The 24337-nt window shown below is 33.3% G+C and overlaps 1 protein-coding gene across 3 annotated transcripts in view; it reads left to right on the top strand.

The window, feature by feature from the left end:
- SPOCK3 (SPARC (osteonectin), cwcv and kazal like domains proteoglycan 3) overlaps window positions 1-24337 on the top strand; it is a 478511-nt gene that overhangs the window by 275151 nt on the left and 179023 nt on the right. For all 3 annotated transcript variants that reach the window (XM_032413151.1, XM_032413152.1, XM_032413150.1), the window contains one exon: window positions 18836-18959. In XM_032413151.1, the coding sequence (XP_032269042.1) occupies window positions 18836-18959 (124 nt within the window). The remainder of the gene's footprint in view (window positions 1-18835; window positions 18960-24337) is intronic.

Genomic DNA, 24337 nt, shown 5'->3' with positions numbered 1-24337 from the left:
AAAAAAAAAAAAATGCTAATGAAAGTCACTCCAATTTATCTAGCAGTAAAAATATTGTTTTTAAAAAGTGTGTAGAATTAAGGAATAAGAGAGCTAGCAATTTGTTAGGAAATGTCCCAAAACAGTGTAATTATAACTGAGCATAAGGGTCCATATTCCTTGCTGAAATCTTTTAGTTTGCCATTTTTTAAATGAAAAGTTCTTAACATACTGTTGATGTTGGTCAGCAATCCCTGTGCATCTGCAATGTGGACATAGTTAGGAAAGATTATTTTTCTCCCTCTATTGATTGATGTGCACCTTATACATTAAGCAATTTCAAATATTATATTGAAATCTTTTGAGAGTTATGTTCTTACATAGACTTAGACTAATAAGTCAAGCTGAGCGTGGTTTGGGGGATCAGCTTGAAAGAAAAAAACATATTCTTTTTTTTTTTTTTTTTAAAGATTTTATTTAGTTATTTGACAGAGAGAGACACAGTGAGAGCTGGAACACAAGCAGGGGAGTGGGAGAGGGAGAAGCAGGCTTCCCACGGAGAAGGGAGCCCGATGTGGGGCTCGATCCTAGGACCCTGGGACCATGACCTGAGCCGAAGGCAGACGCTTAACGACTGAGCCACCCAGGTGCCCCGAAAAAAACATATTCTTATGGAGTTCCTTATTTTCCAATTGAGCAAGGGAAGTGATATAAATCTTGCTATTGTATTTAAATGAAGCAACACATCGTAAGAGCTCTTTGGAACTGAACAGATATTTGAAAAGAAACAGTTCTTGATTTTATGAAGAAACTACATAGAAATGGCAGATTTCTAAAGGAAAAATTGACCAGGATTCACAACCTCACTGTAAGGATTTTCAAACTATTGAAATATCTTTGTTCCTTCAGTTTATCTTATTAAAATCTTCTAGGGAAGATCCTACCTCAGAAAGAAGACAAAAAACAAGTTAAGAGTGATTTAATTATATTTTGGTTGGCAATCACCGTGCGTCTACAATGCGGACACAATTAGGAAAGGAAAGATTCAACTCCACACTTTGACATTTCTGGGAATAAAACTAAGATTTAGAAAATGCACAAAAATCTATCGACTGCTATTGAATCTAGGATTAGAAAATCACTTCTAAGCCCGTGCTCTCAGAGCCTCATCCCATCCATTCAAACCAGAACAACCATGGACGTATGTTTTAAACATAAAACTAACATTTTTAAAAATTTAACAACAGATTGGTCAAGATAAAGAAAAATCAAACATTATTGAGATAAGTGAATCTTTAACAGAAGTTTGTAAATTCTACTCTTCCATAGTATATAAATCTTAAATAGAAGATATTGTTCCTTAGCATTTGTTCCTTTATATCTAATTCCCTGCTTATCCCTCTCAAAATTTTGATTTTGGAATTACTTTTTTAAAGTTGTATTCAACACAAATAGAAAAATGGTAAGGGAAAAATAGAAATTAACAATAGAAGGAAATAAAACCAAAATTATAAAGAAAATTATATTTACTTTCACTGGTCATCGCAGCAATTTATGACACAACACTGCTATACCATTTTCACCAAGAATCTTTAAACCAATTATATAAGGTCATTTATCATTCAAATGATGCAGGCAAAAATTTTTATTGGAACTTAACTTGCAATTGTGAAATATTTATTGGAGATGCATGTGACCGTGTCTGCACAAAGAATTTCAGCTCACCAACATCAATTTATTTGATAATATAAGAATCTCTTCCTTCAGAATTTTTTAACTTGATGGCGATGAATGCCTTGGAGGCTGTGGAGTTACTGCAAGGCTTATACATATTACATAGACAACACAAAATATTTGCATCATTTTTCCAAAAAAATATGACTAACAAAATTAAAAATTGCTTTATGTCATTATATAATTTCTTAATGAACCCAAGTATGACCTCTATCAAATGGTAATCCAAGAAGGTTTTTGTTCGTTTGTTTGTTTTTGTTTTAATTTTATGACTACTTTTACTGGTCAAGGTTGCAAAGTACTCTTATAAAAGAACGTCTTTGGTACCTTCCTGTACTATTTCTGCACATAATGAATCCCATAGTGTCTATCCGAACTTCTTATTAGGCATTCTTTTCATGACTTGCAGCTATGAAAAACATATTGGATCTTTCTTTAGGGAACTCACCACCCACTGCCACAGGCCACCTTACACCTATTTTGAGGGATTTAAGCACTATAAAGCTTGAAATGAAATCATTCTAAATTTTTCTCCTTTCACATCTGATCAAAATGTTCAATCTAGAGACAGATTAGAAACTTCACAGCAATATGAATGATGTGGACAAAAAGAAGATTTTTGACAAGTATAATGAAATCATCAACCAGACAGCAGAGAAGGAAGAATCTGAACATCAGAAGAAAGAACTGGAGGAAGTCTGCAACACCGTCATTACCAAGCTCTACCAGAGTTCAGGAGGAGGCATGCCAGGAGGAATGCCTAGGGGCTTCCGGTGCTGTAGCTCCCTCAGCTGGTGGTGCCTCGTCTGGGCTCACCATTGAAGAGGTTGGTTAAGTTAACCTTGAGCATCGATTTAGCATTGTTCCACACAAAACATTGAAGGACCCATATTTTTAGCAAATTGCGTGGCATTATCAACATTGAGCTGCTATAGTAGCTTATTCTTGATACTTGAATATAGATATATATAAACAGCGAAAGGAAAGAACATTGCACTTTATAAGCAAGATATTGTAAGTAAAAAAATGTAATGTCTTAATTGAACTGTATTTCAAATTGGATAAAAAATTGTACATGTATGTTCAATAGGGCTATTGCCCCTTTAAATATAATCCAAGAGGGTATTTTTGCAGAATTTGAGGGAGCAGTTCATTAGTTACTAAATTATTATTATTATTATTTTAAAGATTTATTTATTTATTTGAGAGAGAGCATGGGTTGTGGGGGTCAGAGGGAAGGGAGAGAGAAACTTAAGCAGACTCTGGTCTGAGCACGGAGCCTGAGGCTTGATCTTACGACACTGACATCACAACCTGAGCTGAAACCAAGCGCCCAACGCTTAACCGACTGCGCCACCCAGGTGTCCCTATTAGTTACTAAATTATTAAAATAGAAGTTGAGAATTTTTTTTTTTTTTTGGTCTGAAAATAATTGTGACATAAATGCCTGTCCTTAGTTTCTTCTGATGCCACTTAGCGGAAGAGGTCAGAGGTCACAGGGAAACGGCAGAAGTTAAAATATCTCTTACCAGCAGTTGACCTGCATGGAAGTGAAGGCAGCGTTTTAAAATTCTGTCAAGGACAGAAGTCTGAAGACTACGTTCAAATGTTCATTAGAGAAAACAGATCTCAAAACCTTTCCACAAAGTTATTTCAAATGATATCTGGAGAATGTATCCTGAAGCAAATGCCAAAGGTGACAATTTTCTGTTAGAAGATGTATAATTTTCCTCATATCCTCGAAAACCCTGAAGTTCTGCAGATGTGACCATGCATGCTGTGTGACTCTAAGTACGCCGACAGGATCCTAAGAACCACAGGGTTCTCATGGTTATTGAATACAAAACTCAATGAATAATTCATAAACCACATTTTAATTTCTTCTCATGTTCTATATTTAGTAAAGCTTCACCAATTACTCAACATCTGCATTTCATTCTAATCTAAGGGTTTGTAAAATTTAACTTCACCAAAGGGATTATTATATCATAATTGATTTTCTCTTGATGACAATGATAGAGATGCTGTTTGAACAATAATCTTCCCATAAAAAAAAAAAAAAACAACTAACCTTTGAAAGGAAATCTGTCTCCGAATCGTTCACTCAAGTGGTTGTGTAAATTAATGTGTGGAACTTTGAGAAGAAAAGCGTTTTATGATTTCTCAGTAGGATTGAGACATACTTGCACACTTGCTTAAAGTGAATTGTAAAAAATAACTTTAATGCTTTAATGTGATTTATATTAATTATCCTAAAATAGAATGGATTTTTAAACTCTCATCTTGCATATTAAGAAATTCACAAGCATAATATTGACTTCAACATATATTTTGCTGAGAATGGTATTTCTGCTTTCTTTATTTCTTCACACTTTTAAGTCCGAGATTGCAGTTCTATACTTGGGGAACGTAAAGAAGTTAATAATTATTTTTTAAAAATAAATTGTCCTTAGAGGGTTGCCTGAGTGGCTCAGTTGATTAAGTGTCTGCCTTCAGCTCATGTCATGATCCCAGGATCCTGGGATCGAGTCCCGAGTCGGGCTCCTTGCTCAGCGGGGAGCCTGCTTCTTCCCCTGCTTGTGCACTCTCTGTCTCTCTGAAAAATAAATGAATGAAATCTTTAATAAAATAAATAAATAAATAAATAAATAAACAAACAAATAAATAAAAATAAATTGTACTTAGAATGGTGGAATTGATGTCTGACTTGAAATTGAGGAGACTAGGAATTACTTTCTATCCTTTTCTTTTTTACTCTGTTAAAATGAGATGTGTTTTAGATATTAATATGTATTTATTCTTTTAAATATCTATTATTTATGGCTATATTATGTTTAACAGCTTTACCCTGAAATTCAGTGGTATGACACAATAAAAATTAGTATATTATATACATATGAAGCCAAGAGGAGTATTCCTTGGTGAGGGGAGGCTGTCTTCCTTCTGCTGATGTAGGGACAAGACTCTTAACTGTAAGCAAGTTTATAGAGTTCCTTTTTCTACAAAAGCCATAGTAGTACATAAACATGGATCTATATTTATATCCATGAAGTTTGTGGGACAGGATTACTATAAGGGTATATTTGGTCTGTCATTGGGAAGTGATTAAAGGAATTCAGGAATACTGAAAATTTTCACCAAAGGACATATATGCAAAGAACAAAATATAAATAAATTCATACTTATCCCATGTTGGAGCTTCTGCATAAAACCCCAGTGCTTGCCAATCTGCCATGCTACAATCCACGGCACACTTCTTTACCTAAACTTGGATGTTTGGATAATATACCAAAAGGATTAAAATAAGTCAAAGGCTTCTTTGACTATTTACACCCAAATCCTAAGTAATGCAAGTTTGATTTTTATCAAACCACTATAAGCAAAATAAGCAAACACAAACCCAAGAAAATAAACTTCCACAAGAAACACAGAGTACACAAATATTATTTGATCTAGTCTACAGCTATGGGGCCCTGGAGATTCAGTCAGTTGAGCATCCAACTCTTGGTTTTGGCTCAGGTCATGATCTCTGGGTGTCGAGATTGAGCTCCATGCAGTGGCAGGCTCTGCACTCAGCAGGGAGTCTCCTTGGGATTCTCTCTTTCCCTCTCCCTCTGCCCCTCCCCTTGCTCTCTCTCTCTCGCAAATAAATAAATAAAATCTTAACAAAATAAAAAAAATAAAGTCTACAGCTGCATTGCAGTAGATTAGGTTACCCATTTAAACATCTCTTCAATATAGAAAGACACTGGCCAACTTTCAGGAGAGCTTCTTAATTTAGCCTTGTGATCCCACAGCTAAGGATTCACTAACATTTTATTCAGCCCAGCAATTCCACTCCCCAGCCTTTGGTCAGTGTTGTAACAGTAAACGTGATAAATCATTAGCCAGCATTCTACTCCTTGCAGGCAGTGCTAATGGGGGACTTGGGAAATATAGAGTGCTCTTTGTCTACTACATGTTTTATTGCCTTTAAATGGTCAAAGAGAAAAAAAAAAAAAACTGTCAGAAGGGCAAGAGAGACTGTGGCAAAGTATTTTTCGAAGAAAATTAGCATGAGATTATAGATTAAATAGATTCTAGTCTAAAAAGTTGACAGAAGCAAAAAAAGGCAATAAATTCACCATGTTTTTAAGAGTCAAAGAATCGTTGAAAAGAAGACACGTGTACAAATCACTTCTTCATACAGTTGTGAAGAGCCAAGTTGTTCATTTCCTGATGCTTACTTCCTACATGAGTAATGGAGAGCATGTTAAAAAAAAGAGTCCTTGATAGACTGAAGTTGCTGAGGGAAATAATATAAAATGCCCTTGTCATGTTTCTTTATGCTATAGCATAGAATAATTGTTAGGAAAAATAAGACTCTTGTTTGAATTCAGAGCCAATTCTATTATTTTATTCTATTCAAATTCACTGGCTTTTAATATGGCCAGCCATAATGACTTTTAACAAGGACTTACTTTACAAATTATATATAACAAGTTTAACTAGTAAGACAATAAAGCTATAGAATTTCTGCTTCTTAAGTAGACATTGAGCTAAGATAAGAAAATAGGAACCATCCTTTGTGGTCAACCAGGGAGCCCTGTCCTCCCTCTCCTCCTCCCTCCCATCTTCCCTCCCTCCTCCTGCTTTTTTGCTTTCTTTTTGTTTGCTTTCCTTTACTTACCCTTTCAGTGATACTTACTGAGTACTTACTTTGTGCCAATCTCAGGGAAGCACACCGGAGGAAGAATGAGGAGTTGTGTTTAAAAGGTGAGAACATTAGTGGAGAGGGAAGAGAGCTTGTGGAAAATTTTGGAAAAGATTAGCAGAACACAAAAATGGAAAATCATCTGGAACATAGAACAAAGCCTATGGAGCACACTCTCTGAACTAGATTCGTGGTATAATGTAATGGCCTCTCTCCTGTAAACACTGGATGCCATGGAGACTATATTTTTCCCTATCACATGACATTTAGTCCATCTACCTACTATTATCTTTCAACTTGCCCCCAGTGACCACTACTCTTAAATGCCAAAGAACTAAAAGGAGTCCATTGCCTTTATCACTTGTTCTTCTACCAAATTGAGGGTCAGATGAGGTACATTGATATGATTGTTGTTTTTATTGTTCATCCATAAAAATGGCAACTTTATCATTTTTCCACTCTTCACAACTCTAACACTCAGTTTCCCTAAAAATAGTCAAGTAAGATGGTATAATGCACTGAGACAAAAGAGGAGTTTAAAGTACATGGATTGGGAAGCCCAGAACTGTTCTCTCCTGATGGAAGAAAAAGTGAGATCTGGCTGCGTTTCTATGGTTGAGACTAAGCACATACTTGCAGAGTAGCACAGCCTTGTAATAGCTGAAGGACAATACGTAAGTCCCAAGATATTGACATGGACCATACGTTCCTCTTTTAGATGTACAGGGGCTCATTAGAGTAATTGTAGGACAAAATACACTCTCACTGTAAATTTCTACATAGGATTGAGTAAGACCTCTCTCCAAACCAGAGACTTCATTACTATAGCTCCTTTCTTGTGAGAAAGATAAAATCTCTCTTCTTCTAAGTATCCTTTCCGTAATATGCTGAATGGTTGTCCCAAAGATATGTCCACATCCTAATTTCCAGAATCTGTGAGTATTATCTTATATGACAAAAGAATGAATATTACCTTATATGGCAAAAAGTGTGATTAAATTAAAGATCTTGAGAGGAGGAGGTCATCTTGGGTTGTTGGGGTGGACCTTAAATGCAATCACAATGTGTCCTTTTAAAAGAGAGACAGAGGGAGTTTTGACACAGACACAAAGGGGGTGGGGGGAGCAAGACAGTGTGAAGATGGAGCAGAGAGAGAGATGGGTCACAAGGCAAGGAATGACAGCCATCACCTAGAGCTTCCCAAGAAAGTTAGTTCTGCCAGTGTCTTGATTTTAGTCCAGGGAAACTGATTTTGGACTTTTGACCTTCATAACTATGAGAGATTAAACTTCTGGGTTTTTTTGTTGTTGTTTTGTTTGTTTGTTTTTAAATATTTTATTTATTTATTTGACAGAGAGAGAGCGAGAGAGAGAACACAAGCAGGGAGAGTGGGAGAGGGAGAAGCAGGCTTCCTGCTGAGCAGGGAGCCAGATGGGGGACTCGATCCCAGGACCCCGGGATCATGACCTGAGCTGAAGGCAGATGCTTAACGACTGAGCTACCCAGGGGTCCCTAAACTTCTGTTGTTTTAAACCAGAAAGTTTTTGGTAATGTGTTCCAGCAAACTTAGGAAGCAAATACATTCTCAAATTTTGGAAACTCTATTTCTGGAAGCATGATCTAACCAAAAGAAAATCAGGAACGTGAGTAAGCAAATAGCACATAGGTCGAAATGCTTGGTATGGTGACTCCAGAGGATGCTGTGCTTAAATTTGATTTTTATACAATCCCATGCTGTGATTGAGATGATCTCTGTTTCTGCTCAATTGCTCGCTTGTGAATGGCGGACTCAACAGAAGTTAAAAGTATTTTTAGGCCACAAAAGGTAGGCCTTTGCTAAAACTGGCTCCTTGTCTCCCAAACTCAGAGATAGAAGAAATAGCAGAAGTAGGATAGGAGTAGATATCAGGCATAAGTATGTCTCCTGATGGTTTAGCAGATGTCACGGGGGCAAAATAGAGATTCAGAACTAGAGGAGAATGAGTAATTCTGGGTTAAATGAGAAAGATAAGAATATGGATGGCTGTTAGAATATAATTGTTAAGTAAATAAAAGGTATAAGTTACAAAGGGAGTACATAGGATACCAAAGAGGTGGTAAAAGTGTGCTTAGAGAGTCATAAAATATTTTGTGACCTCAAACATGAGTAGGAAGTTGGCCATATAGGCTCTAAATTGTCCTTATTACTTGTTGGACTATAGGAAAATCCTTACTGCCAGCTATGCTCATCTTTTTGTCTCCAAACATATTGTGAGCTCTATGCATTCAATGACTCACCCACCTGGTACCGTCAGATTGTAAAATACTTTCTGGACACATTATCGGGTATATTCATGAGAAAATCAATAAACAATATTTAGAAGGGTGCGTAGCTACTATTTATAGGTTAGAAGATGACAGGTTATCAGGTGAGCTAGTGATAGGGTTGTAATAATGCCTAATTCAGTTCCTAGGACGTGGTCAGTAGCTGTAACTATAACTAATAACATATTTTAAATAAGAATAATAAAACTAAAAGGTCTTTCTGATAACATTTTAGATATTGTACACATTGTTGAGATGTTGCTTGAAGAAAATGTCCTTGTCTGGCATATCTGATTCTATTCCTTATTACATCAGAAGGAGTCAACACTTGCTTAGAAGTATATGTTTTCAAAAAAAAAAAAAAAAAGAAGTATATGCTTTCAGGACAGGAATTGAATAAAACCTGGTAGAGAGAAAAATACTATGGAGTCAAAAACTCCCAACTTTCTTTTTTTTAATTTTATTTTATTATGTTATGTTAATCACCATACACTATATCATCAGTTTTTGATGTAGTGTTCCGTGATTCATTGTTTGCGTATAACACCCAGTGCTCCATGCAGTACGTGCCCTCTTTAATACCCATCACCAGGCTAACCCCTCCCCCCACCCCTCTTCCGTCTAGAACCCTCAGTTTGTTTCTCAGAGTCCATAGTCCCAACTTTCTTTTTAATTTTATTAATTAGCTTAGTTGAAAAATAAGAGCTAATGTAAGAGCTGATGCACAGTGAAGGTTTTGTACTCTTAACCTTTCTCTCAGCCTATAAATCAGACTCAAGCACAACATGGTAGCTTCTTTCTCCTTTCTTACTCCTCTAACTTTCCTTTTCCAATGAAGCAGTAAGCAAAGCGGAGGTCAATAGCAATGACTTTCATAAAGACAACACATGAAGTAAAAACTGTTTTCCTTCCTTGAACTTTGAATGAACTTTAGGGACTGGTTTCTTAAATAAAATGTGGTATTTAATTGTTGAAAGCTTCTGCAAAAGCTGTCAGGTCTATTTGTTGAAGAGTAGCTAAAAATATTTCCTTCTGTTTGGAAAAACAAACAAAATCAAAAGAATTTTTCATAATCGAGACACATTTTAGTGTTGAGTTGCATAAGTTCTTTATGTATTTTGGATTTTAACCGTTTAGTGGATATGTCATTTGCAAATACCTTCTCCCATTCAGCAAGCTGCCTTTTTGTTTTGTTGATGGCTTCCTTTGCTCTGAAGAAGCTTACTGTTTTGATGTAGTCTCAATAGTTTATTTTTGCTTTTGTTTCCCTTGCCTGAGAAGATATATCTAGAAAAATGTGGTTATGACCGAAGTCCGAGAAATTACTGACTATGTTCTCTTCTAGGATTTTTATGGCTTCAAGTCTCATATTTATGTCTCTTATCCATTTTGAGTTTATTTTTGTGTATGGTGTCAGAAAGTGGTCCAGTTTCATTCTTTTGTATGTAGTTATCCAGTTTTCCCAGCACTATTTATTGAAAAAATTGTCTTTTCTTGAATTTATATTCTTGCTTCCTTTGACATGGATTCATTGACCATATATGTGTGGGTTTATGTCTGGCCTTCTATTCTGTTCCATTGACCCACATATCTATTTCTGTGCCAGTACCATACTGTTTTGATTACTATAGTTTTGTAGTATTTCTTGAAATCTGGAATTGTGATAGCTCCAGCCTTGTTATTCTTTCTCAAGATTGCCTTGGCTATTTCAGGTCTCGAGTGGTTCCATCCAAATTTTAGTATTATTTGTTCTAGTCCTGTGAAAAATGCTGTTGGTATTTTGATAGGGATTGCATTGGATCTGTAGATGCTTTGGGTAGTAAGGGCATTTTAACAATATTAATTCTTCCAATTCATGGGCATGGAATCAAAAAGACATACCAAGTCTTGGTGAGAAGGTGGAGAAGAAATAACAAGTATTGGTGAGAATGTGGAGAAAAAGGAACCCTTGTGCATAGTTGGTAGAAATGTAAATTGGTGCAACTACTATGGAAAACAGTATGGAGGTTCCCCAAAAAATTAAAAATAGAAATACCATATGATCCAGTAATTACACTATGAATTATTTACCCAAAGAAAATAAAAACACTAATTTAAAAAGATGTATGCACCCCTATGTTTATTGCAGCATTATTTACAATAGCCAAGATATGCAAGCAATGTATCCATAGAAGAATGGATAAGAAAAATATGGCTTATATGTATAGAAATACTGGTCAGCCACAAAAAAGAATGAAATCTTGCCATATGTAATGGAATATTATGCAGCCATAGAAAGGATGAAATCTTGCCTTTTGCAACAACATGGACAGATCTAGAGAATCTAAGTGAATTAAGGCAGACTGAGAAAGACAAATACTATATGATTTCACTCATACATGGAATCTAAAACCCAAAACAAATGGATATGCAAACAAAGAAAAAACAGAGTCTGACCTTTTTTAAATATGAAGAACAAACTGATGGTTGCCAGAAGGAAGGAAGGTGGGGAGATGGGCAAAATGGGTGAAGAGAAGTGGAAGACACAGGCTTCCCTGTGTGTCCCCATTCATGGAATGAATAAGTGATAGGAATAAAGGGCACAACATAGGGAATTCAGTCAATGATACTGTAGTAGTGTTATATGTTGACACATGGTAGCTATACTTGCAGTGAGTATAGCATAATGTATAAACATATTGAATCACTATGTTGTACGACTGAAACTAATGTAACATTGTGTTTCAACTATACTCAAAAACAGATTAAAAAGAACAGAAAAAGACATATTTGATCACACAGACTATTTTCTCATGTCTCTTGGTAAATGTTGTATTATTAGTCATTTTATTTTAGTAGATATTTTTCTTTTTAAGTTGCATATCTGTCATTGTTATTTTAAAAATGTGAATACGTTCTTTCCAAATATAAAATCTCCTTGATCTTTAAGAGTCACCCCTTCTTGTGAACTAAATCTTAGTTCAGACTTTGCTCAGTGTAGGCATTGTAGAACTATTTCATGTTCAAGTAATAATTAGTTAATGTTTAAAAGCTCACTTTATTTATGAACATTAATAATTGAAAAAAACAAAGAATTTCTGAATTATTATTTTAAATATAGGAAGCTAGACTTCATGAACATTCTCATGTCTGGAATGAAATTACACCTATCTATGCAAATTAAATAGAACCAATTCATGTATTAGTAAATTAATATTTGTATTGATTCCCTAAATCAGAATCACATGTATGGTGATATATTATTTATTGCACTCTATATAAATTTCAGTTTTAATCAGCCAGATATGTACTCTAGACAACACATATTGGTGTAGATCCTTTTTTAAGTAAAATTTGAAGTAATTGTCATTTTTCACCTGTTAAGTAAAACAGATATAGAAATTTATGAAATATGGGCTGTGGTTTTCCATGACATTTAAAACTTTATATATACATTGTAGCAAGGAAAACATTAGTGATAAAGTAAAAAATTGAACACTTGAAGTCCGTATCTGTAATTATAAGCACTAGAAATTTGAGCAAGATAATTAAGCTCCCTCCACCTCTCTATTTCTAGCTTCAGAATTTAAAAAATAACACATACTGTATATGATTGCTAAAATAATATATATTACTGCAATATATGAGTCTAGCATGTAATAGACTATCAACACCCATGAAAATCTAAACTTTAATTTGTGTAAATACTTGACTCAGTTCCCAAAATATTATTTGATGAAATTTTATTGGCTTGAAAACAAAAAGCAACTTTCCAGTTCTTCTTCCAATGAATACATTTATACATACTTGTTAATTAGATAATTGGTTTATCATATGTAAGATCATGAATTCTCAATCTGTTGGTCTGTATTTTGCTGGAAGTAGATTTATGGACATTTCTAATCCATAATAACTCCACCAATGACTAAATTTTACACAGTCAACATCCTTTGCAGTTGAATATACTTTTTCCAAAGCTAAATAAAGAGGGCTTTAGTAATTAAAATAATGTTTGAAATTAATTATGTGGAAACAGTAAGGACTACAATCTGACATCATCTACATTTTGGCAATCTACATCTTGGCATCATCTACATTTTATACATTTTAAACCTTTATTACTCATTCAGTCCATTGGGGATCAGATTGAGAAAGAGATTATAAGTGTCATTTATAGTAATGTCTATATTGAAATTTGAAGTTATTTACTGATGTCTTTAATAATTGTAAATATGCTCACTGCTTAATGAAAAAAATATTTACTTGATGGACTGTATCATTCAATTATCATAACTTGTCCATGATTCAAATCTCACAATGATAACATAGCTTTAAAATAAGGTCAGGGAAACATTCTTTGACGGAAAATTAGCCTCACTAATTGGCTTATTGTGTTAGCAAGACCTACGTTCAAATATACTGGTTATTGAAATAGACCTCACTTAAATTGTATTCTACTTAAGTAGCAATATAACTCTACAATATTATTTTAACATTTGATCAAAGAAAATGTGGAACATTATAAATTATCCACATCTCTTTAAAGTCTAAATTCTGATGTTCAATTTTATTACTCTGTAAAAAAAATATGCTTCCTAAATCACTAATTACTTTTATTTCCTGGCAACAGTACTGTATGATTTAAGTTGACTTGGTAAATACAGTTCATGATAAGAATTTATTACTACAATCAATTTTTAGGATGCGTTCAATTTATGCTTCGAATAGTTTTTAAAGATACATTTTATTAATTACTCCTATTATTGAATTTTGAAATACATCTACAAGTGAGCTTTTTCTATGAATCTTAGTTTTTTGTAATATATAAGGAACAAGTAGAGTTTCTGTTCATATTGCAGAATAAATTATGCCAATTTATTTTTAATATTTGTAGTTTAGTAGCTATAGTTAATAATGTTTCCAATATAAATAAATGTTTGTTTTGTATTTGTAGAATATGGCTTTTTACTTAAAATTAAAATTGATTGTTTATGCCTTGACTCATTGCTTAAACTACTGTCATCACAGTACAAAAATCATGGGAAGCAAATAGTGGCTACTACAGTTTTAATAAGTTCTGTACAAGGCTTTTGAACTTTTGCCCCAAAAGATAATTTCCTGCACCTTGCTAATACCATCTGTCCTTTTCTAAGACCCATGGCAAAAAAAAAAAAAAAAAAGTAATAAAAGCAGCCTTGTTTCTTGAAGTGTTATGGCCAATAGGAAATGAATCATAAGTTGTTAGTTGTGTCTTAAGAAAGAATTCTTCCACAAGTCTGGCAGAACTTGAAAAGCTGACTGCCCAAAGGAATTGAAATGTTAGGTGTATTAACCAGACAAGAAGTACATCACATCAGGCTGTCCTCAGCTGGGATATTCACAGAATATCTGTGTTCACTTTAATGCTGTTTTATCAGATTAAAATAAAATTCTTTTGTTGAAGCAAAGTTAATATAAGTGTATATAGAAAGAAGCAAGTACACTTAAGGAATTAAGTCTTATATACGGATGATTCCCCTCTTAAGGTAAATATATAATAAATAAATTGACTTTTTTTCTGTTTGCATATTTATGGCCTAAAGAAATGAGAATTTATTATGTGTGATGTCAGATTTAAAAACCTGACTTTTAGAAAAATATATAATTATTTATAGTATAAATATATTTTTTTATTTTTATGATTTATTGATGATGCTGTTTGATATTATAATACAAATATTATTTAATTCTTAGGTATACTTCCATAGTAATTATGTCTCTTTAAGCAAAGCCATATTGTATCTTCCCTCTTTCATTAGTTATCACAAGACTGGGCTTCCTCCTTTCATTTGCTACCTTGAGATAGCTGAAGTTTGCACCTTCAGCATTCCAATCTGTCTCTTGCCCCGCTCAACATCATCCTTCACACCATAATGATATATTTGTTTCACTTGGTAACACTGTCAAGTTCTAAAATCATAACATAGGGCGTGTATGCACTGTCTGTGCTTCTAATTTTTGAGTATCTTTGTATAAGTAATTTTATTAAAGGTTTATAGACTCATGGGATGCTCAGGATCAAATGATCCAAACTGATGAAGCTTAGCATTATATAAGGGAAGAAATTAAGACCCAGGGAGGTTACTGACTTGTCAAGACTGATTAATGAATGGTCATGTATAAAAATTAAATCAAACTGGAATGAGATTTTTTTTTTCCTGCTAACCATTTCGGTAACATCTTTGTGCTCTTTCCAAAATCAATGTAAATCTTAAAACATGGACATGGTACTCAAATTATATTGTTAAAATGCACAACATGATTAACTAAACAGAAAACCAAATAGACCATAATTGAATAAATAGATGTAGCAGTAATTAACATTGTAGTTATTAGAAAAATAAGGGACTGTTGAGCTTTCATGTGTGACTGCTGCTTCAGTCTTAACCCTGAAGACCAGAGTGAAAGATACATCAGGAGCACAGGAGACAGCTCAGGTAATAAGAAGATGCTACAACGCAACTGCCTCAAAATAAGTCATGTAAAGGAGCCCTAGCAATAGTATAAATTCTTTTGAGTAGTTTAATTTTCCACCTCCTAGAAACATAATAACAGGCATATTGGTATGAAGCTAACTTAGTGCCTGAATGGTGGAATATTTAAATAAGAAGATTTTGAGAAAAATCCTTGACTTTATTTGTCATAGATTATCATTTAATTGCTTCAATTCTTTGGCTTCAAAAATACAATTTTTTTTTGCTCTTTAAGGGAAAGGATTATGACCATATATAGGTTGCCACTGTAAAGTCAGTAAATAAATTTTTAACTCAAGTCTTCAAAATTCAAGTATGTATTTTTGAAAAATAGTTCTCTTAAAGGTAGACCTTTAAGAAGTTTATTCTAGCAGAGTTCCTATTGGAAGAGTGGTTTCTAAATAATTTCAGAATTTTGCAGCCAGCTTGAATTTTGTACTTCATTAAGGGGGGAAATTTTATTGCCCCCTTTGATAATAATTCAAAATAATTAACTGCTAATGGCTTTTGGTATATCAAAAAATTAGACTTACTTTCAAAGGTTAACAATCTTTTACATTTAGAATACTCAGCATAATATGCCTAGTGATGCTTTTGCTTATGCTAGTTTCTTACCTGTCATTCCTCCTGCCACAGATGCCAGACACTCAATTCTGATAGCCTGAGCCAGCTCTGCCTTTTCCTAAGCCCTTCACTTTGCCCATCTTGGACTTCCTTGACTGTCTCTCACTTAGAAGCACAATTGTTCTTCCTTAAATAGGACCTTCAAAATGTAATTAAAAATCAAACAAAAAAAGAAAATCTCCACTGCATGTAATTATATATGTTTATCTATTACATACACTACATAGATATTAAATTAAACCTTAGACATTTTCAGTTATAACCTCATCTACTTCACTAATTTTCCTAAGAGCAAGACAAGTATTTTAATAGACAAGATTGTGAGTAATGTTAATTCTGAGGAGCATTCCTGATACCAAATCAAACAAATTCTGACTCACATGATAACTTTGATGAAATAGACTCTGGGATGCAAACATGTCTTCCATGGTGAATGGAATGAGTAGAGATACCACATAGAGCTAGTTGACAGGTGGAGCAATGCTAAGTGTTAAGGGGCAGCAAGATATTTGCAAAGCCTTGCTCAACTCCTGCCTTTAGAAATGATCAGCATTACTCAGAATCCTAAAGCCTTTGTTAATGATAGTTTATTTTTCCTCCAGTGTCTACCATGTTATACTGTTTATTTTGTTTTCACATGTAACTCTTTTATTTTTTCAATCATAGATGTTTTGATTTTTGAAATAAAGAAAGCACATGTCTTATTTGTGTATACCTGGTGATTCCAGTTAGTATATTGTTAATCAAGTTATGAATTTGTAGAAGTATTTGTTTTGTCAAATAAGATTCCTAAAAATTCATTTGTATTTATACCTTAATTCTAACATGAATACATGGCTAGAAAAAGTATATTCTATATTGCCCTTTATGTGCTTAAATGTAATTTGTCTTTCTACAGAAAACGAAATAATTAATTTTCTTCATGTGTAAATTACATCAGTCTGAGATGATTTAAGAACACATAAAAACTGTAATATTTAGAATTTCAGATTTCAAATTTAGGCTCAAATTTTCTAGACTATTTTGTTAAGTGTAAAGTCTATTCTATAAAGACTATCTTATCATGACAAAATGCTAAGCACTTTCTTTTGGATTTACGGAATATAATAAAATGTTCATGATTCACAGTTCATTCTCCAGGTGTTATGGTATGAATACTATATATTAAAATATGAATATTGGTTAGCTTACCCTCATCTAATGCATTTATTTAAAAATAAACATAAGTAAATACTGGTTTGGGACATGGTATAGTTTGGCAGCAACTCATTCAAAATGTTGGTACAAATATATGCAATATTATAATGTTTATAATGTTGATGATACTTCAGCAGATTCTAACCAGGATGAAGTCTAAATAAAAAATACCATTTTTATTGGTGTACTTTAGGAATTGGAAAGCAATGTTGGCTTTGAAGAGAATAAGGATAACTAAAGTGGTTGTTTTATATAAATATGGTATATATATATATATATCCCAAAGCATACAGCTTCTTCTAATAAAATGCTTTCTAATACTTTCTAATAAAATACTTTCTAATAAAATACTTTCTAATAAAATACTTCCTATTGATGAGGAAACTGAACTTGGTAATAATTTCTCCTAAGGTATCTGATTGCATAATTTTATGCCTTATTTTGATTATACAATGTGAAAGAACAATGCAAATAGAATATATATATTTTTTATTTCCCTCTGCTCTCCATTTCTGCAATTTATAAGTCTGAAGTGTTATAGAGTAATGTTCCAAGTTTTCCAATTATTGTTTTAATTCCCATTAGAATTTTGTGCCAGTTATTTAATTAGTAATAGCAGCATGGTTGTTTTTCCCATTTTATTCTTATTACATGAACTCTGTGGCCAGACAAAATTTTAAAGTAGTCTTTTGGCAAAATTTACAAAATTGACATTAAGAGAAGTGTTAAGAGCTATGATAGTTTCATGAAAAATTTTTGAGAGAAGCAGGGTTGGGGGGGAGAAGAAGAGAGAATAAAAAACCTTTTTCTCAAAGTCCCTCCAAATTTTATTAAAATTTCAAACACAGTTTGAACTTCTTCCCCTATAATAAAAATATTACTATATTTCTTAATAGTATTTCAGGATTACTTTTTTGTAGGTTTGACTTATTCATGAAAAAAATGAAAAGCAAATAGAAACAAATGTTTCTAGTAAAACATCTTTTCTCATCACAGTAGACACATCAAATTACTCTCTCTACAAACAATTTTAATGAATGAGTACTGATTTATTAAAGAATTTCTAAATATTAAATGTTTTTGAATAGATTCCCTATTATTTTGCTTCTTATTTTTTAGCACTTTACCCTCTGTATGTAAACGGTTCACACAAATAGGCAGAGCAATAAGCAGTTTAATCAAAGTGGAAAAACAAATAATTCTAAGTGTAGGTAACAGAAAAGAATGGGTTTTCCCAAGTTATTCTAGATCAAAGCCTCAAAATGGATCTATTTGAGTTATTTCTACACAATAAAAAGAGGGTTGGCTATCACTAAAACTACTAATTTGGCTTTCTAAATTTTAGTCATTGCTGGAAAAGTTCTTTATTGCTGTTTTCTCTCAAAATAAGCTTCTCTTATTTTCAGGTACATTGGGTATACCTGGGGAATTAGGTGTTCTTTTCAGTTACTCTTCTTAATGGAATAGTTCTTTATTGCCAAGTAATTGTTGCTTCTGTTTCGGGGATTATCAAACATACATCACAGCTACAAATTAAAACAAAAAATCTGTATCATTAAACATAACTATGTGACCAGCAAAATATTTCAAAAGAATATATTCTTATTTTATTATGGGAATATCTTGATATATGAAATAAAAGATTATAATGAAGAATACCATATTGATTAATGCATTGAAAATGAGCATGGAGTTTACTGTTTATAATTTGCCTTCAAGAGTTGGAATGACATAAAGAAAAGGCATGGCATTAATATCAATTTATGTATTTTAAAAAATTCACTAAGTATGGTTATTGTTGTTGTTTTAACAGCATGAAAGATGCAGGAGTAGGCCATAAGCAACGGAGGGGTCCCGTATCATCCACCTGCAAGCAGTGCCCAGTGGTCTATACCAACCCTGTGTGTGGTTCAGATGGTCATACCTACTCTTCTCAGGTAAAGACAATTATAGTCATTTCGTATGAAACATGTAATGTGTATTTACTATTAAATGAATAAAATTATTAGTTCTCCCATGTAGTCATCCAAATAATTTATTTAGCTTTTAAAACAATGCAAATAATCTCACTGGTTTGGAATCTGATTTAATGTGTATTGGTTTCTCTTATATCAGAATTTTTAAAATTTGAAATACTAAAGTTGTGAACACTCTGAACAGTTAAAAGCAACATTTTCTTTGTTGCTGCTATAAAAGAGGTCAGAAATGTAACCATGTCATACCATAATGCTAACAATTATTATCATTATAACAGCAATAGCAGCTACCATCTGTCATTATCATTACTTCTTTTATCTCATATGTTATTTCCTATAGTATTACTAAAAAGCCTCCAAAAATTCCTTTTAACAAATGAGAAAAACAAAGATCAGAAAGATATAACAAATGTCACATATTTACTGACATTGAAATCAAGATGTGTTGCCGTCTCTGATTTTGTGTCTCTATTCTCTCCTCTACATTATTCTGCCTCTTTTTTTGGTGTCCCATATTATTCAGTTATATAGATTTTTAAGAACTTTACCTAATAAGACATTGATAAATTTTCTTTGATTATGTGACAGGAAGGAATGTAGTCTCACAAGCTCTTACATGAAATTTTGGGGCCAGATAAATTTATGAAATTAGATTTTTAAAAATTATATCTTTTTTTTTAAAAGATAATGTAACATATTGTACTCTGTCCCCATTGGGACCTTTCCCTTTTATTAAACATATTAATATCTTACTAAGGAACTAGATGAATATTCACATTAAATAGAATACATGAAAACTACAAAATAACTTTACTTCAGTTCATATCTGAGTTTCCTTACTGCAAGGGGAGTTCCAAAAAATTTTAGTTACCTGAACATTTTGTTTTGTGGATACCTCTTTATGAACCATCCCTTCTCCTAGTAAATATGTCCTCACAAGCTACACTTGCACTTATAATCACTAATCTTAACAATAGCACTGCAATGATAAGATAGATTCATCCAGTCAATAAATATATGCATAGTACTTATTTGGTGCTAAGTACTGTGTTATCTTGGTGAAGCTGCGATGTGATAATTTGCTGAGGTTTTAAAGGTGTGTATTGCTAGGAGAGAATGGAGACTGTTACTGGTCATTTCAATATGACCTTGATCTTGATGAATTTACCATGGTCCAGAATCTCAGCTTTGACAGTTAAGAAAATTCATGCTTTTGGCACAAGGGAGAATGAATCTATCTCATATTATCAAATCCTACATGATAATGTGTAAATCATGATACTGATTTATTCAATGACGACAAAGGTTGCAGATTATAATATTCAAATTGGTGGGTAGAGCTACATGGCAAGCAAATTTTAATCTTAATTGTACTCGATGTACATTCATGGCTGAACAGGTTGAATCAAGGGAGGGACTGTAATTTTTACTGGCATCTAGCTAGGATAAGCCTGTCTTTCTCAACATTAGAAGTGTATGTGCTAGAGGTACTAGTATGTTTGTGTCCAGAGTGCCCCTGGAGCGTGCTAACGTTAGTCTACCACCTGTTTGTTTGGGGCTCTTTTAAGGATGTTCCTAGTAGGTGATCAGTTCTGTTCGAATTTAGTTTCACAGAACACAAACATAATCATGAGTGATTTCTTCCTTTTGGAACCAGACAGGAGGCTTTGTTTGATGATTTTGGAGAAATGCAATCATATTCCCACCCAAGATTAAATATACCTATCATAAATAGATTAATTCACATATATTTCCAATTCCATGGGGTTTCCCCATTCTTCTTTGTACTAAGCATCCTCGAAGCGCCCCCCAACTTACAAATCATATGGTTTTATGAATACTGTTAATAAAGCCAATCTAAGTAATCCATTGAATTGTAACCATTCTGAGTAATCCATTGAATAATAAACCATTGCATTATTATTTTAATATTTCTTTGCATATGTATCACTTTCAATGCATGCCTTGACAAAAAAGATGTGGAAAGTACGTGGTTCAAATGAATATGAACTTTTAGTAAATCCCAAATCACCATCCTCATTTCTACTGATTCTAATTTAACTTGGTGAGTTTTCCACTTTAGACCACCAATACTAATCTTAGAGCAGTGAGGCTGAGCTGTATAAAACAATGCAAACTAAATGGAGATCTTAGCCCAATAAGAACTTATATTAAACAATCCTTAATAATACTTTTTTAAAAGTTTATAGGACTGGAAATTCAAAATAAGGCCCTTATCATTTTTTTTCCCTTTTCTCTAAAACAAAGTATTGCCCTAGGCTATTTAGATATTGGATCAAAAACAAAGACCACAGAAACAAATGCCTTCTTGAAATGGTAGTTTTATTATTTCTCCAGCATCTACTTACCAGAGATGAAAACAGAAGATTGGTGCAGGGGTCACAGATATTTATTTTGGCTCTTGGCTCACTCAACTTTGTCAATAGGCTTAGCAAATTCTGACGGGGAGATTTAAACAGCTTTGGGGGACTCATGGGCATTTGAATTCGCAGGAATGGTGAACTCCAAATTCTAGGTTTAGTATGGTCCTTGAAACTCCTTACCTGAAGTTTCCAATCCCTCAGCTAAGTATTCCTGATATGTTAAATACTGGCCAGAAGCCAGGTACTATCAGCCCAGAGTGTGGGACCTTACATCCAGGATGGAAGCCCAGTCTTGCTCTCCTGGTCTTCCTAACATTTTTCTATATTTTGGTTCCCTTGCATATACAGTTGTTTGTTTGTTTTACTACTACAAATGATCTTCCTTCAGGTTCTATTTTGGCTCCACAATGTTTCCTCATTACCTTCAGCTCAATTTATGGAGAGGAAATTAGAAATCATGTTTCCACTGTACAACTTAATTGGAGATGAGGTCATTACAAAGTATAACAGGTGCAGGAGTTGAGGGATGGGGTAAGAAAAAGGTTATCAGAAGGTATGCAAAGGAAGACTTTAGTCAAATGCCCTAAGATATAATTTTGGAAAGTACATCTCATTACAGAGTGTGACCAATTTGGAATAATTATTTTATTGGAGTTCAAGCTCTGAACTTGTCAGCTTGTCTAGAAATCCTCAGCAGAGTATTTTTAAAATGTATACACAAGAAGGCAAAGGAAAGGATGAAAAATTGTGAAAAAATTGACTTACTTGGAAAAATATTGGGACTTTTGTGATTTTTTTGTGAGAACTATTTTTGTAACATCTGATTTTTACCTGTTAAGAAAAACGATTGACACTTTTTATAGAATCCTAGTTAATCTTTCTTTTTAAAAGAACAAATGTTTTCTGAATTCTTTTAAATTCAGCAATGCCAGAAAAATAAAAATATAAGTCTGTTCAAGGTTATTTGAGAGGTAATTGCTCCTGGAATTGACACAAAAGATAAAGGTCTTGGTTTCTTTACTTCAGGCAAAGTCTATTTTGATTGTATTGCTTCATTAAGAACTAGGAATTGTTCTCCAGTATAGTATCCATATTAGACCATGGATATATTTGTCACTGACTGGTGTGAATTGGATATTACATTTGCTGGGAAGAAGTCAATAAATAATATTAGTGTTTTAGAACTCAGCATGGCATTGATAATATAAACTCCCTGGGGACAACACACTGGATGATTTTGAACTTTTTTTTCATATTTAGTCATGCACTGCTTGGCAATTGAGCTTAATACTGGTGAATTCTTTAGGAACTAACACTGTTTATAAGAAATTGTGTGTGTGTGTGTGTTTTGAGGGAAGGCAAGTAGAAAGCTTAACCATTTTATACTGGAGCTTCCAACTTTGGCTATAGGCATGCTATTTAAATTGTTTTGGGATGGGATCCTGTGAATCTGAATTTTAAAACCTCCTTGGGTGATTTTTATGTGTGGGGATAGTTGAGAACCACTGTTGCATCCCTTCAGATTATTGCATCCCTACAGATTACTTTTTGAATTCTTATTTTTTTAAATAAACTAGACCAACAATAACATTAATGGGGAAGCATTTACTTTTTGTTGCATCTTGAAAAAATCCCATTTTGTTTCAACATATTACTGTTGTGTCTTATTTTTCTTTATTTTGTCCATATTTGAGATATTCTATTACTTTCTCTTCATAATAGTTGCTAATTCTAGTAGTCCTCTGTACATTTTAAAAGATAACAAATTTCTTGACACCTCACCATTTTGATGTGTTGCATCTATTAATATTTAGTATTTAATTGTCCTGTACCTTCCTCTGAATACTTTGTCTAAGCTGAGATAATTTTATGTTGGAAGATCAACCTTCAGAAACAGATGTACACTGTTTCTATTTGAACTGCTTTTCGGTGTAGGCTAGGTTGTATTTTCGGCTTAGGTATGCCAACTTGATCAAGATTATAACTACAACATGTTAACAGAATCATTGACTGGGAGAAGCTCTTAATAGACCACTGAACATTAGAGGAAATAATATGACTGAACTTTATCATAAAATCTCAGATTTGAAAGGAACTCAATAAGACATCTAGTACAAACTTCTACACAGTATGCAGGTGCCTGATAAGATACCATGTTCTGTGAGATAAGTGTCTATATTTGTGGGGAGTTCTAAAGCTTTCCTGTCCTTACATTGATTTGGCTTCCAGCACTCCCCCACATTGATCTGGCTTCCAACACTCCCCATTCTTACCACATCAGCATATATCGAAGCACAAAATGCAAACTCTGTTGTCTTCAGTTGTTGGGAAATAAGTGAATTCCTAAATTTTCACTTAAAATGGAGCAAGAGTCTGAAAGATAACCTCATGGGTAGAATATTATTTAATTTTTACAAAACTCAATTCCCAGTCTTTTAGAATTTTTTTGTACATGTTTATTTAGATATGAACTTTGTAAAGAATATTCACTTTCATTGGATCTGAGACATTCAACATTGTTTTCAGGGAAACCCAACCCTGTATTATGCACTGATACTTATGCATATTAAGTCATATTTTGTTAAATTATATAATTATGATATTAACTTATTGGAACAGACTTTAGGAACAAAAAATGTGAAGTGGTGGTAAGCATAAAACTCAGCTTACAGAAATGAGGAAGTTTGGAGTCATTTATTAGTGTTCAGTGTTTAGCATGCTATGGACATCAATTATTTCCCTGGAGGTCAATTGAGGGTGAACTTCCAATGTAATTTTCTTGTTAACCAAAAAAATATTCATTCAGGAGAAACTAACTAATATGTTCTTCTTCTGTAAATATTACATGTTTGGGTTAAATATCATTACCAAATAAAGGTGAAATATAATTTCTTAATCAGCTGAATATGAACAAGTTATTTAGAAATAATCACTGAGTTTTCATAAGGAAATTTC

This window comes from Phoca vitulina, unplaced genomic scaffold, assembly GCF_004348235.1.
Source record: "Phoca vitulina isolate PV1807 unplaced genomic scaffold, GSC_HSeal_1.0 scaffold14, whole genome shotgun sequence".
Lineage (NCBI taxonomy): Eukaryota > Metazoa > Chordata > Mammalia > Carnivora > Phocidae > Phoca > Phoca vitulina.
The sequence above is the reverse complement of the archived record's forward strand: the minus strand, read 5'-3'. Positions and strand labels throughout refer to the sequence as shown.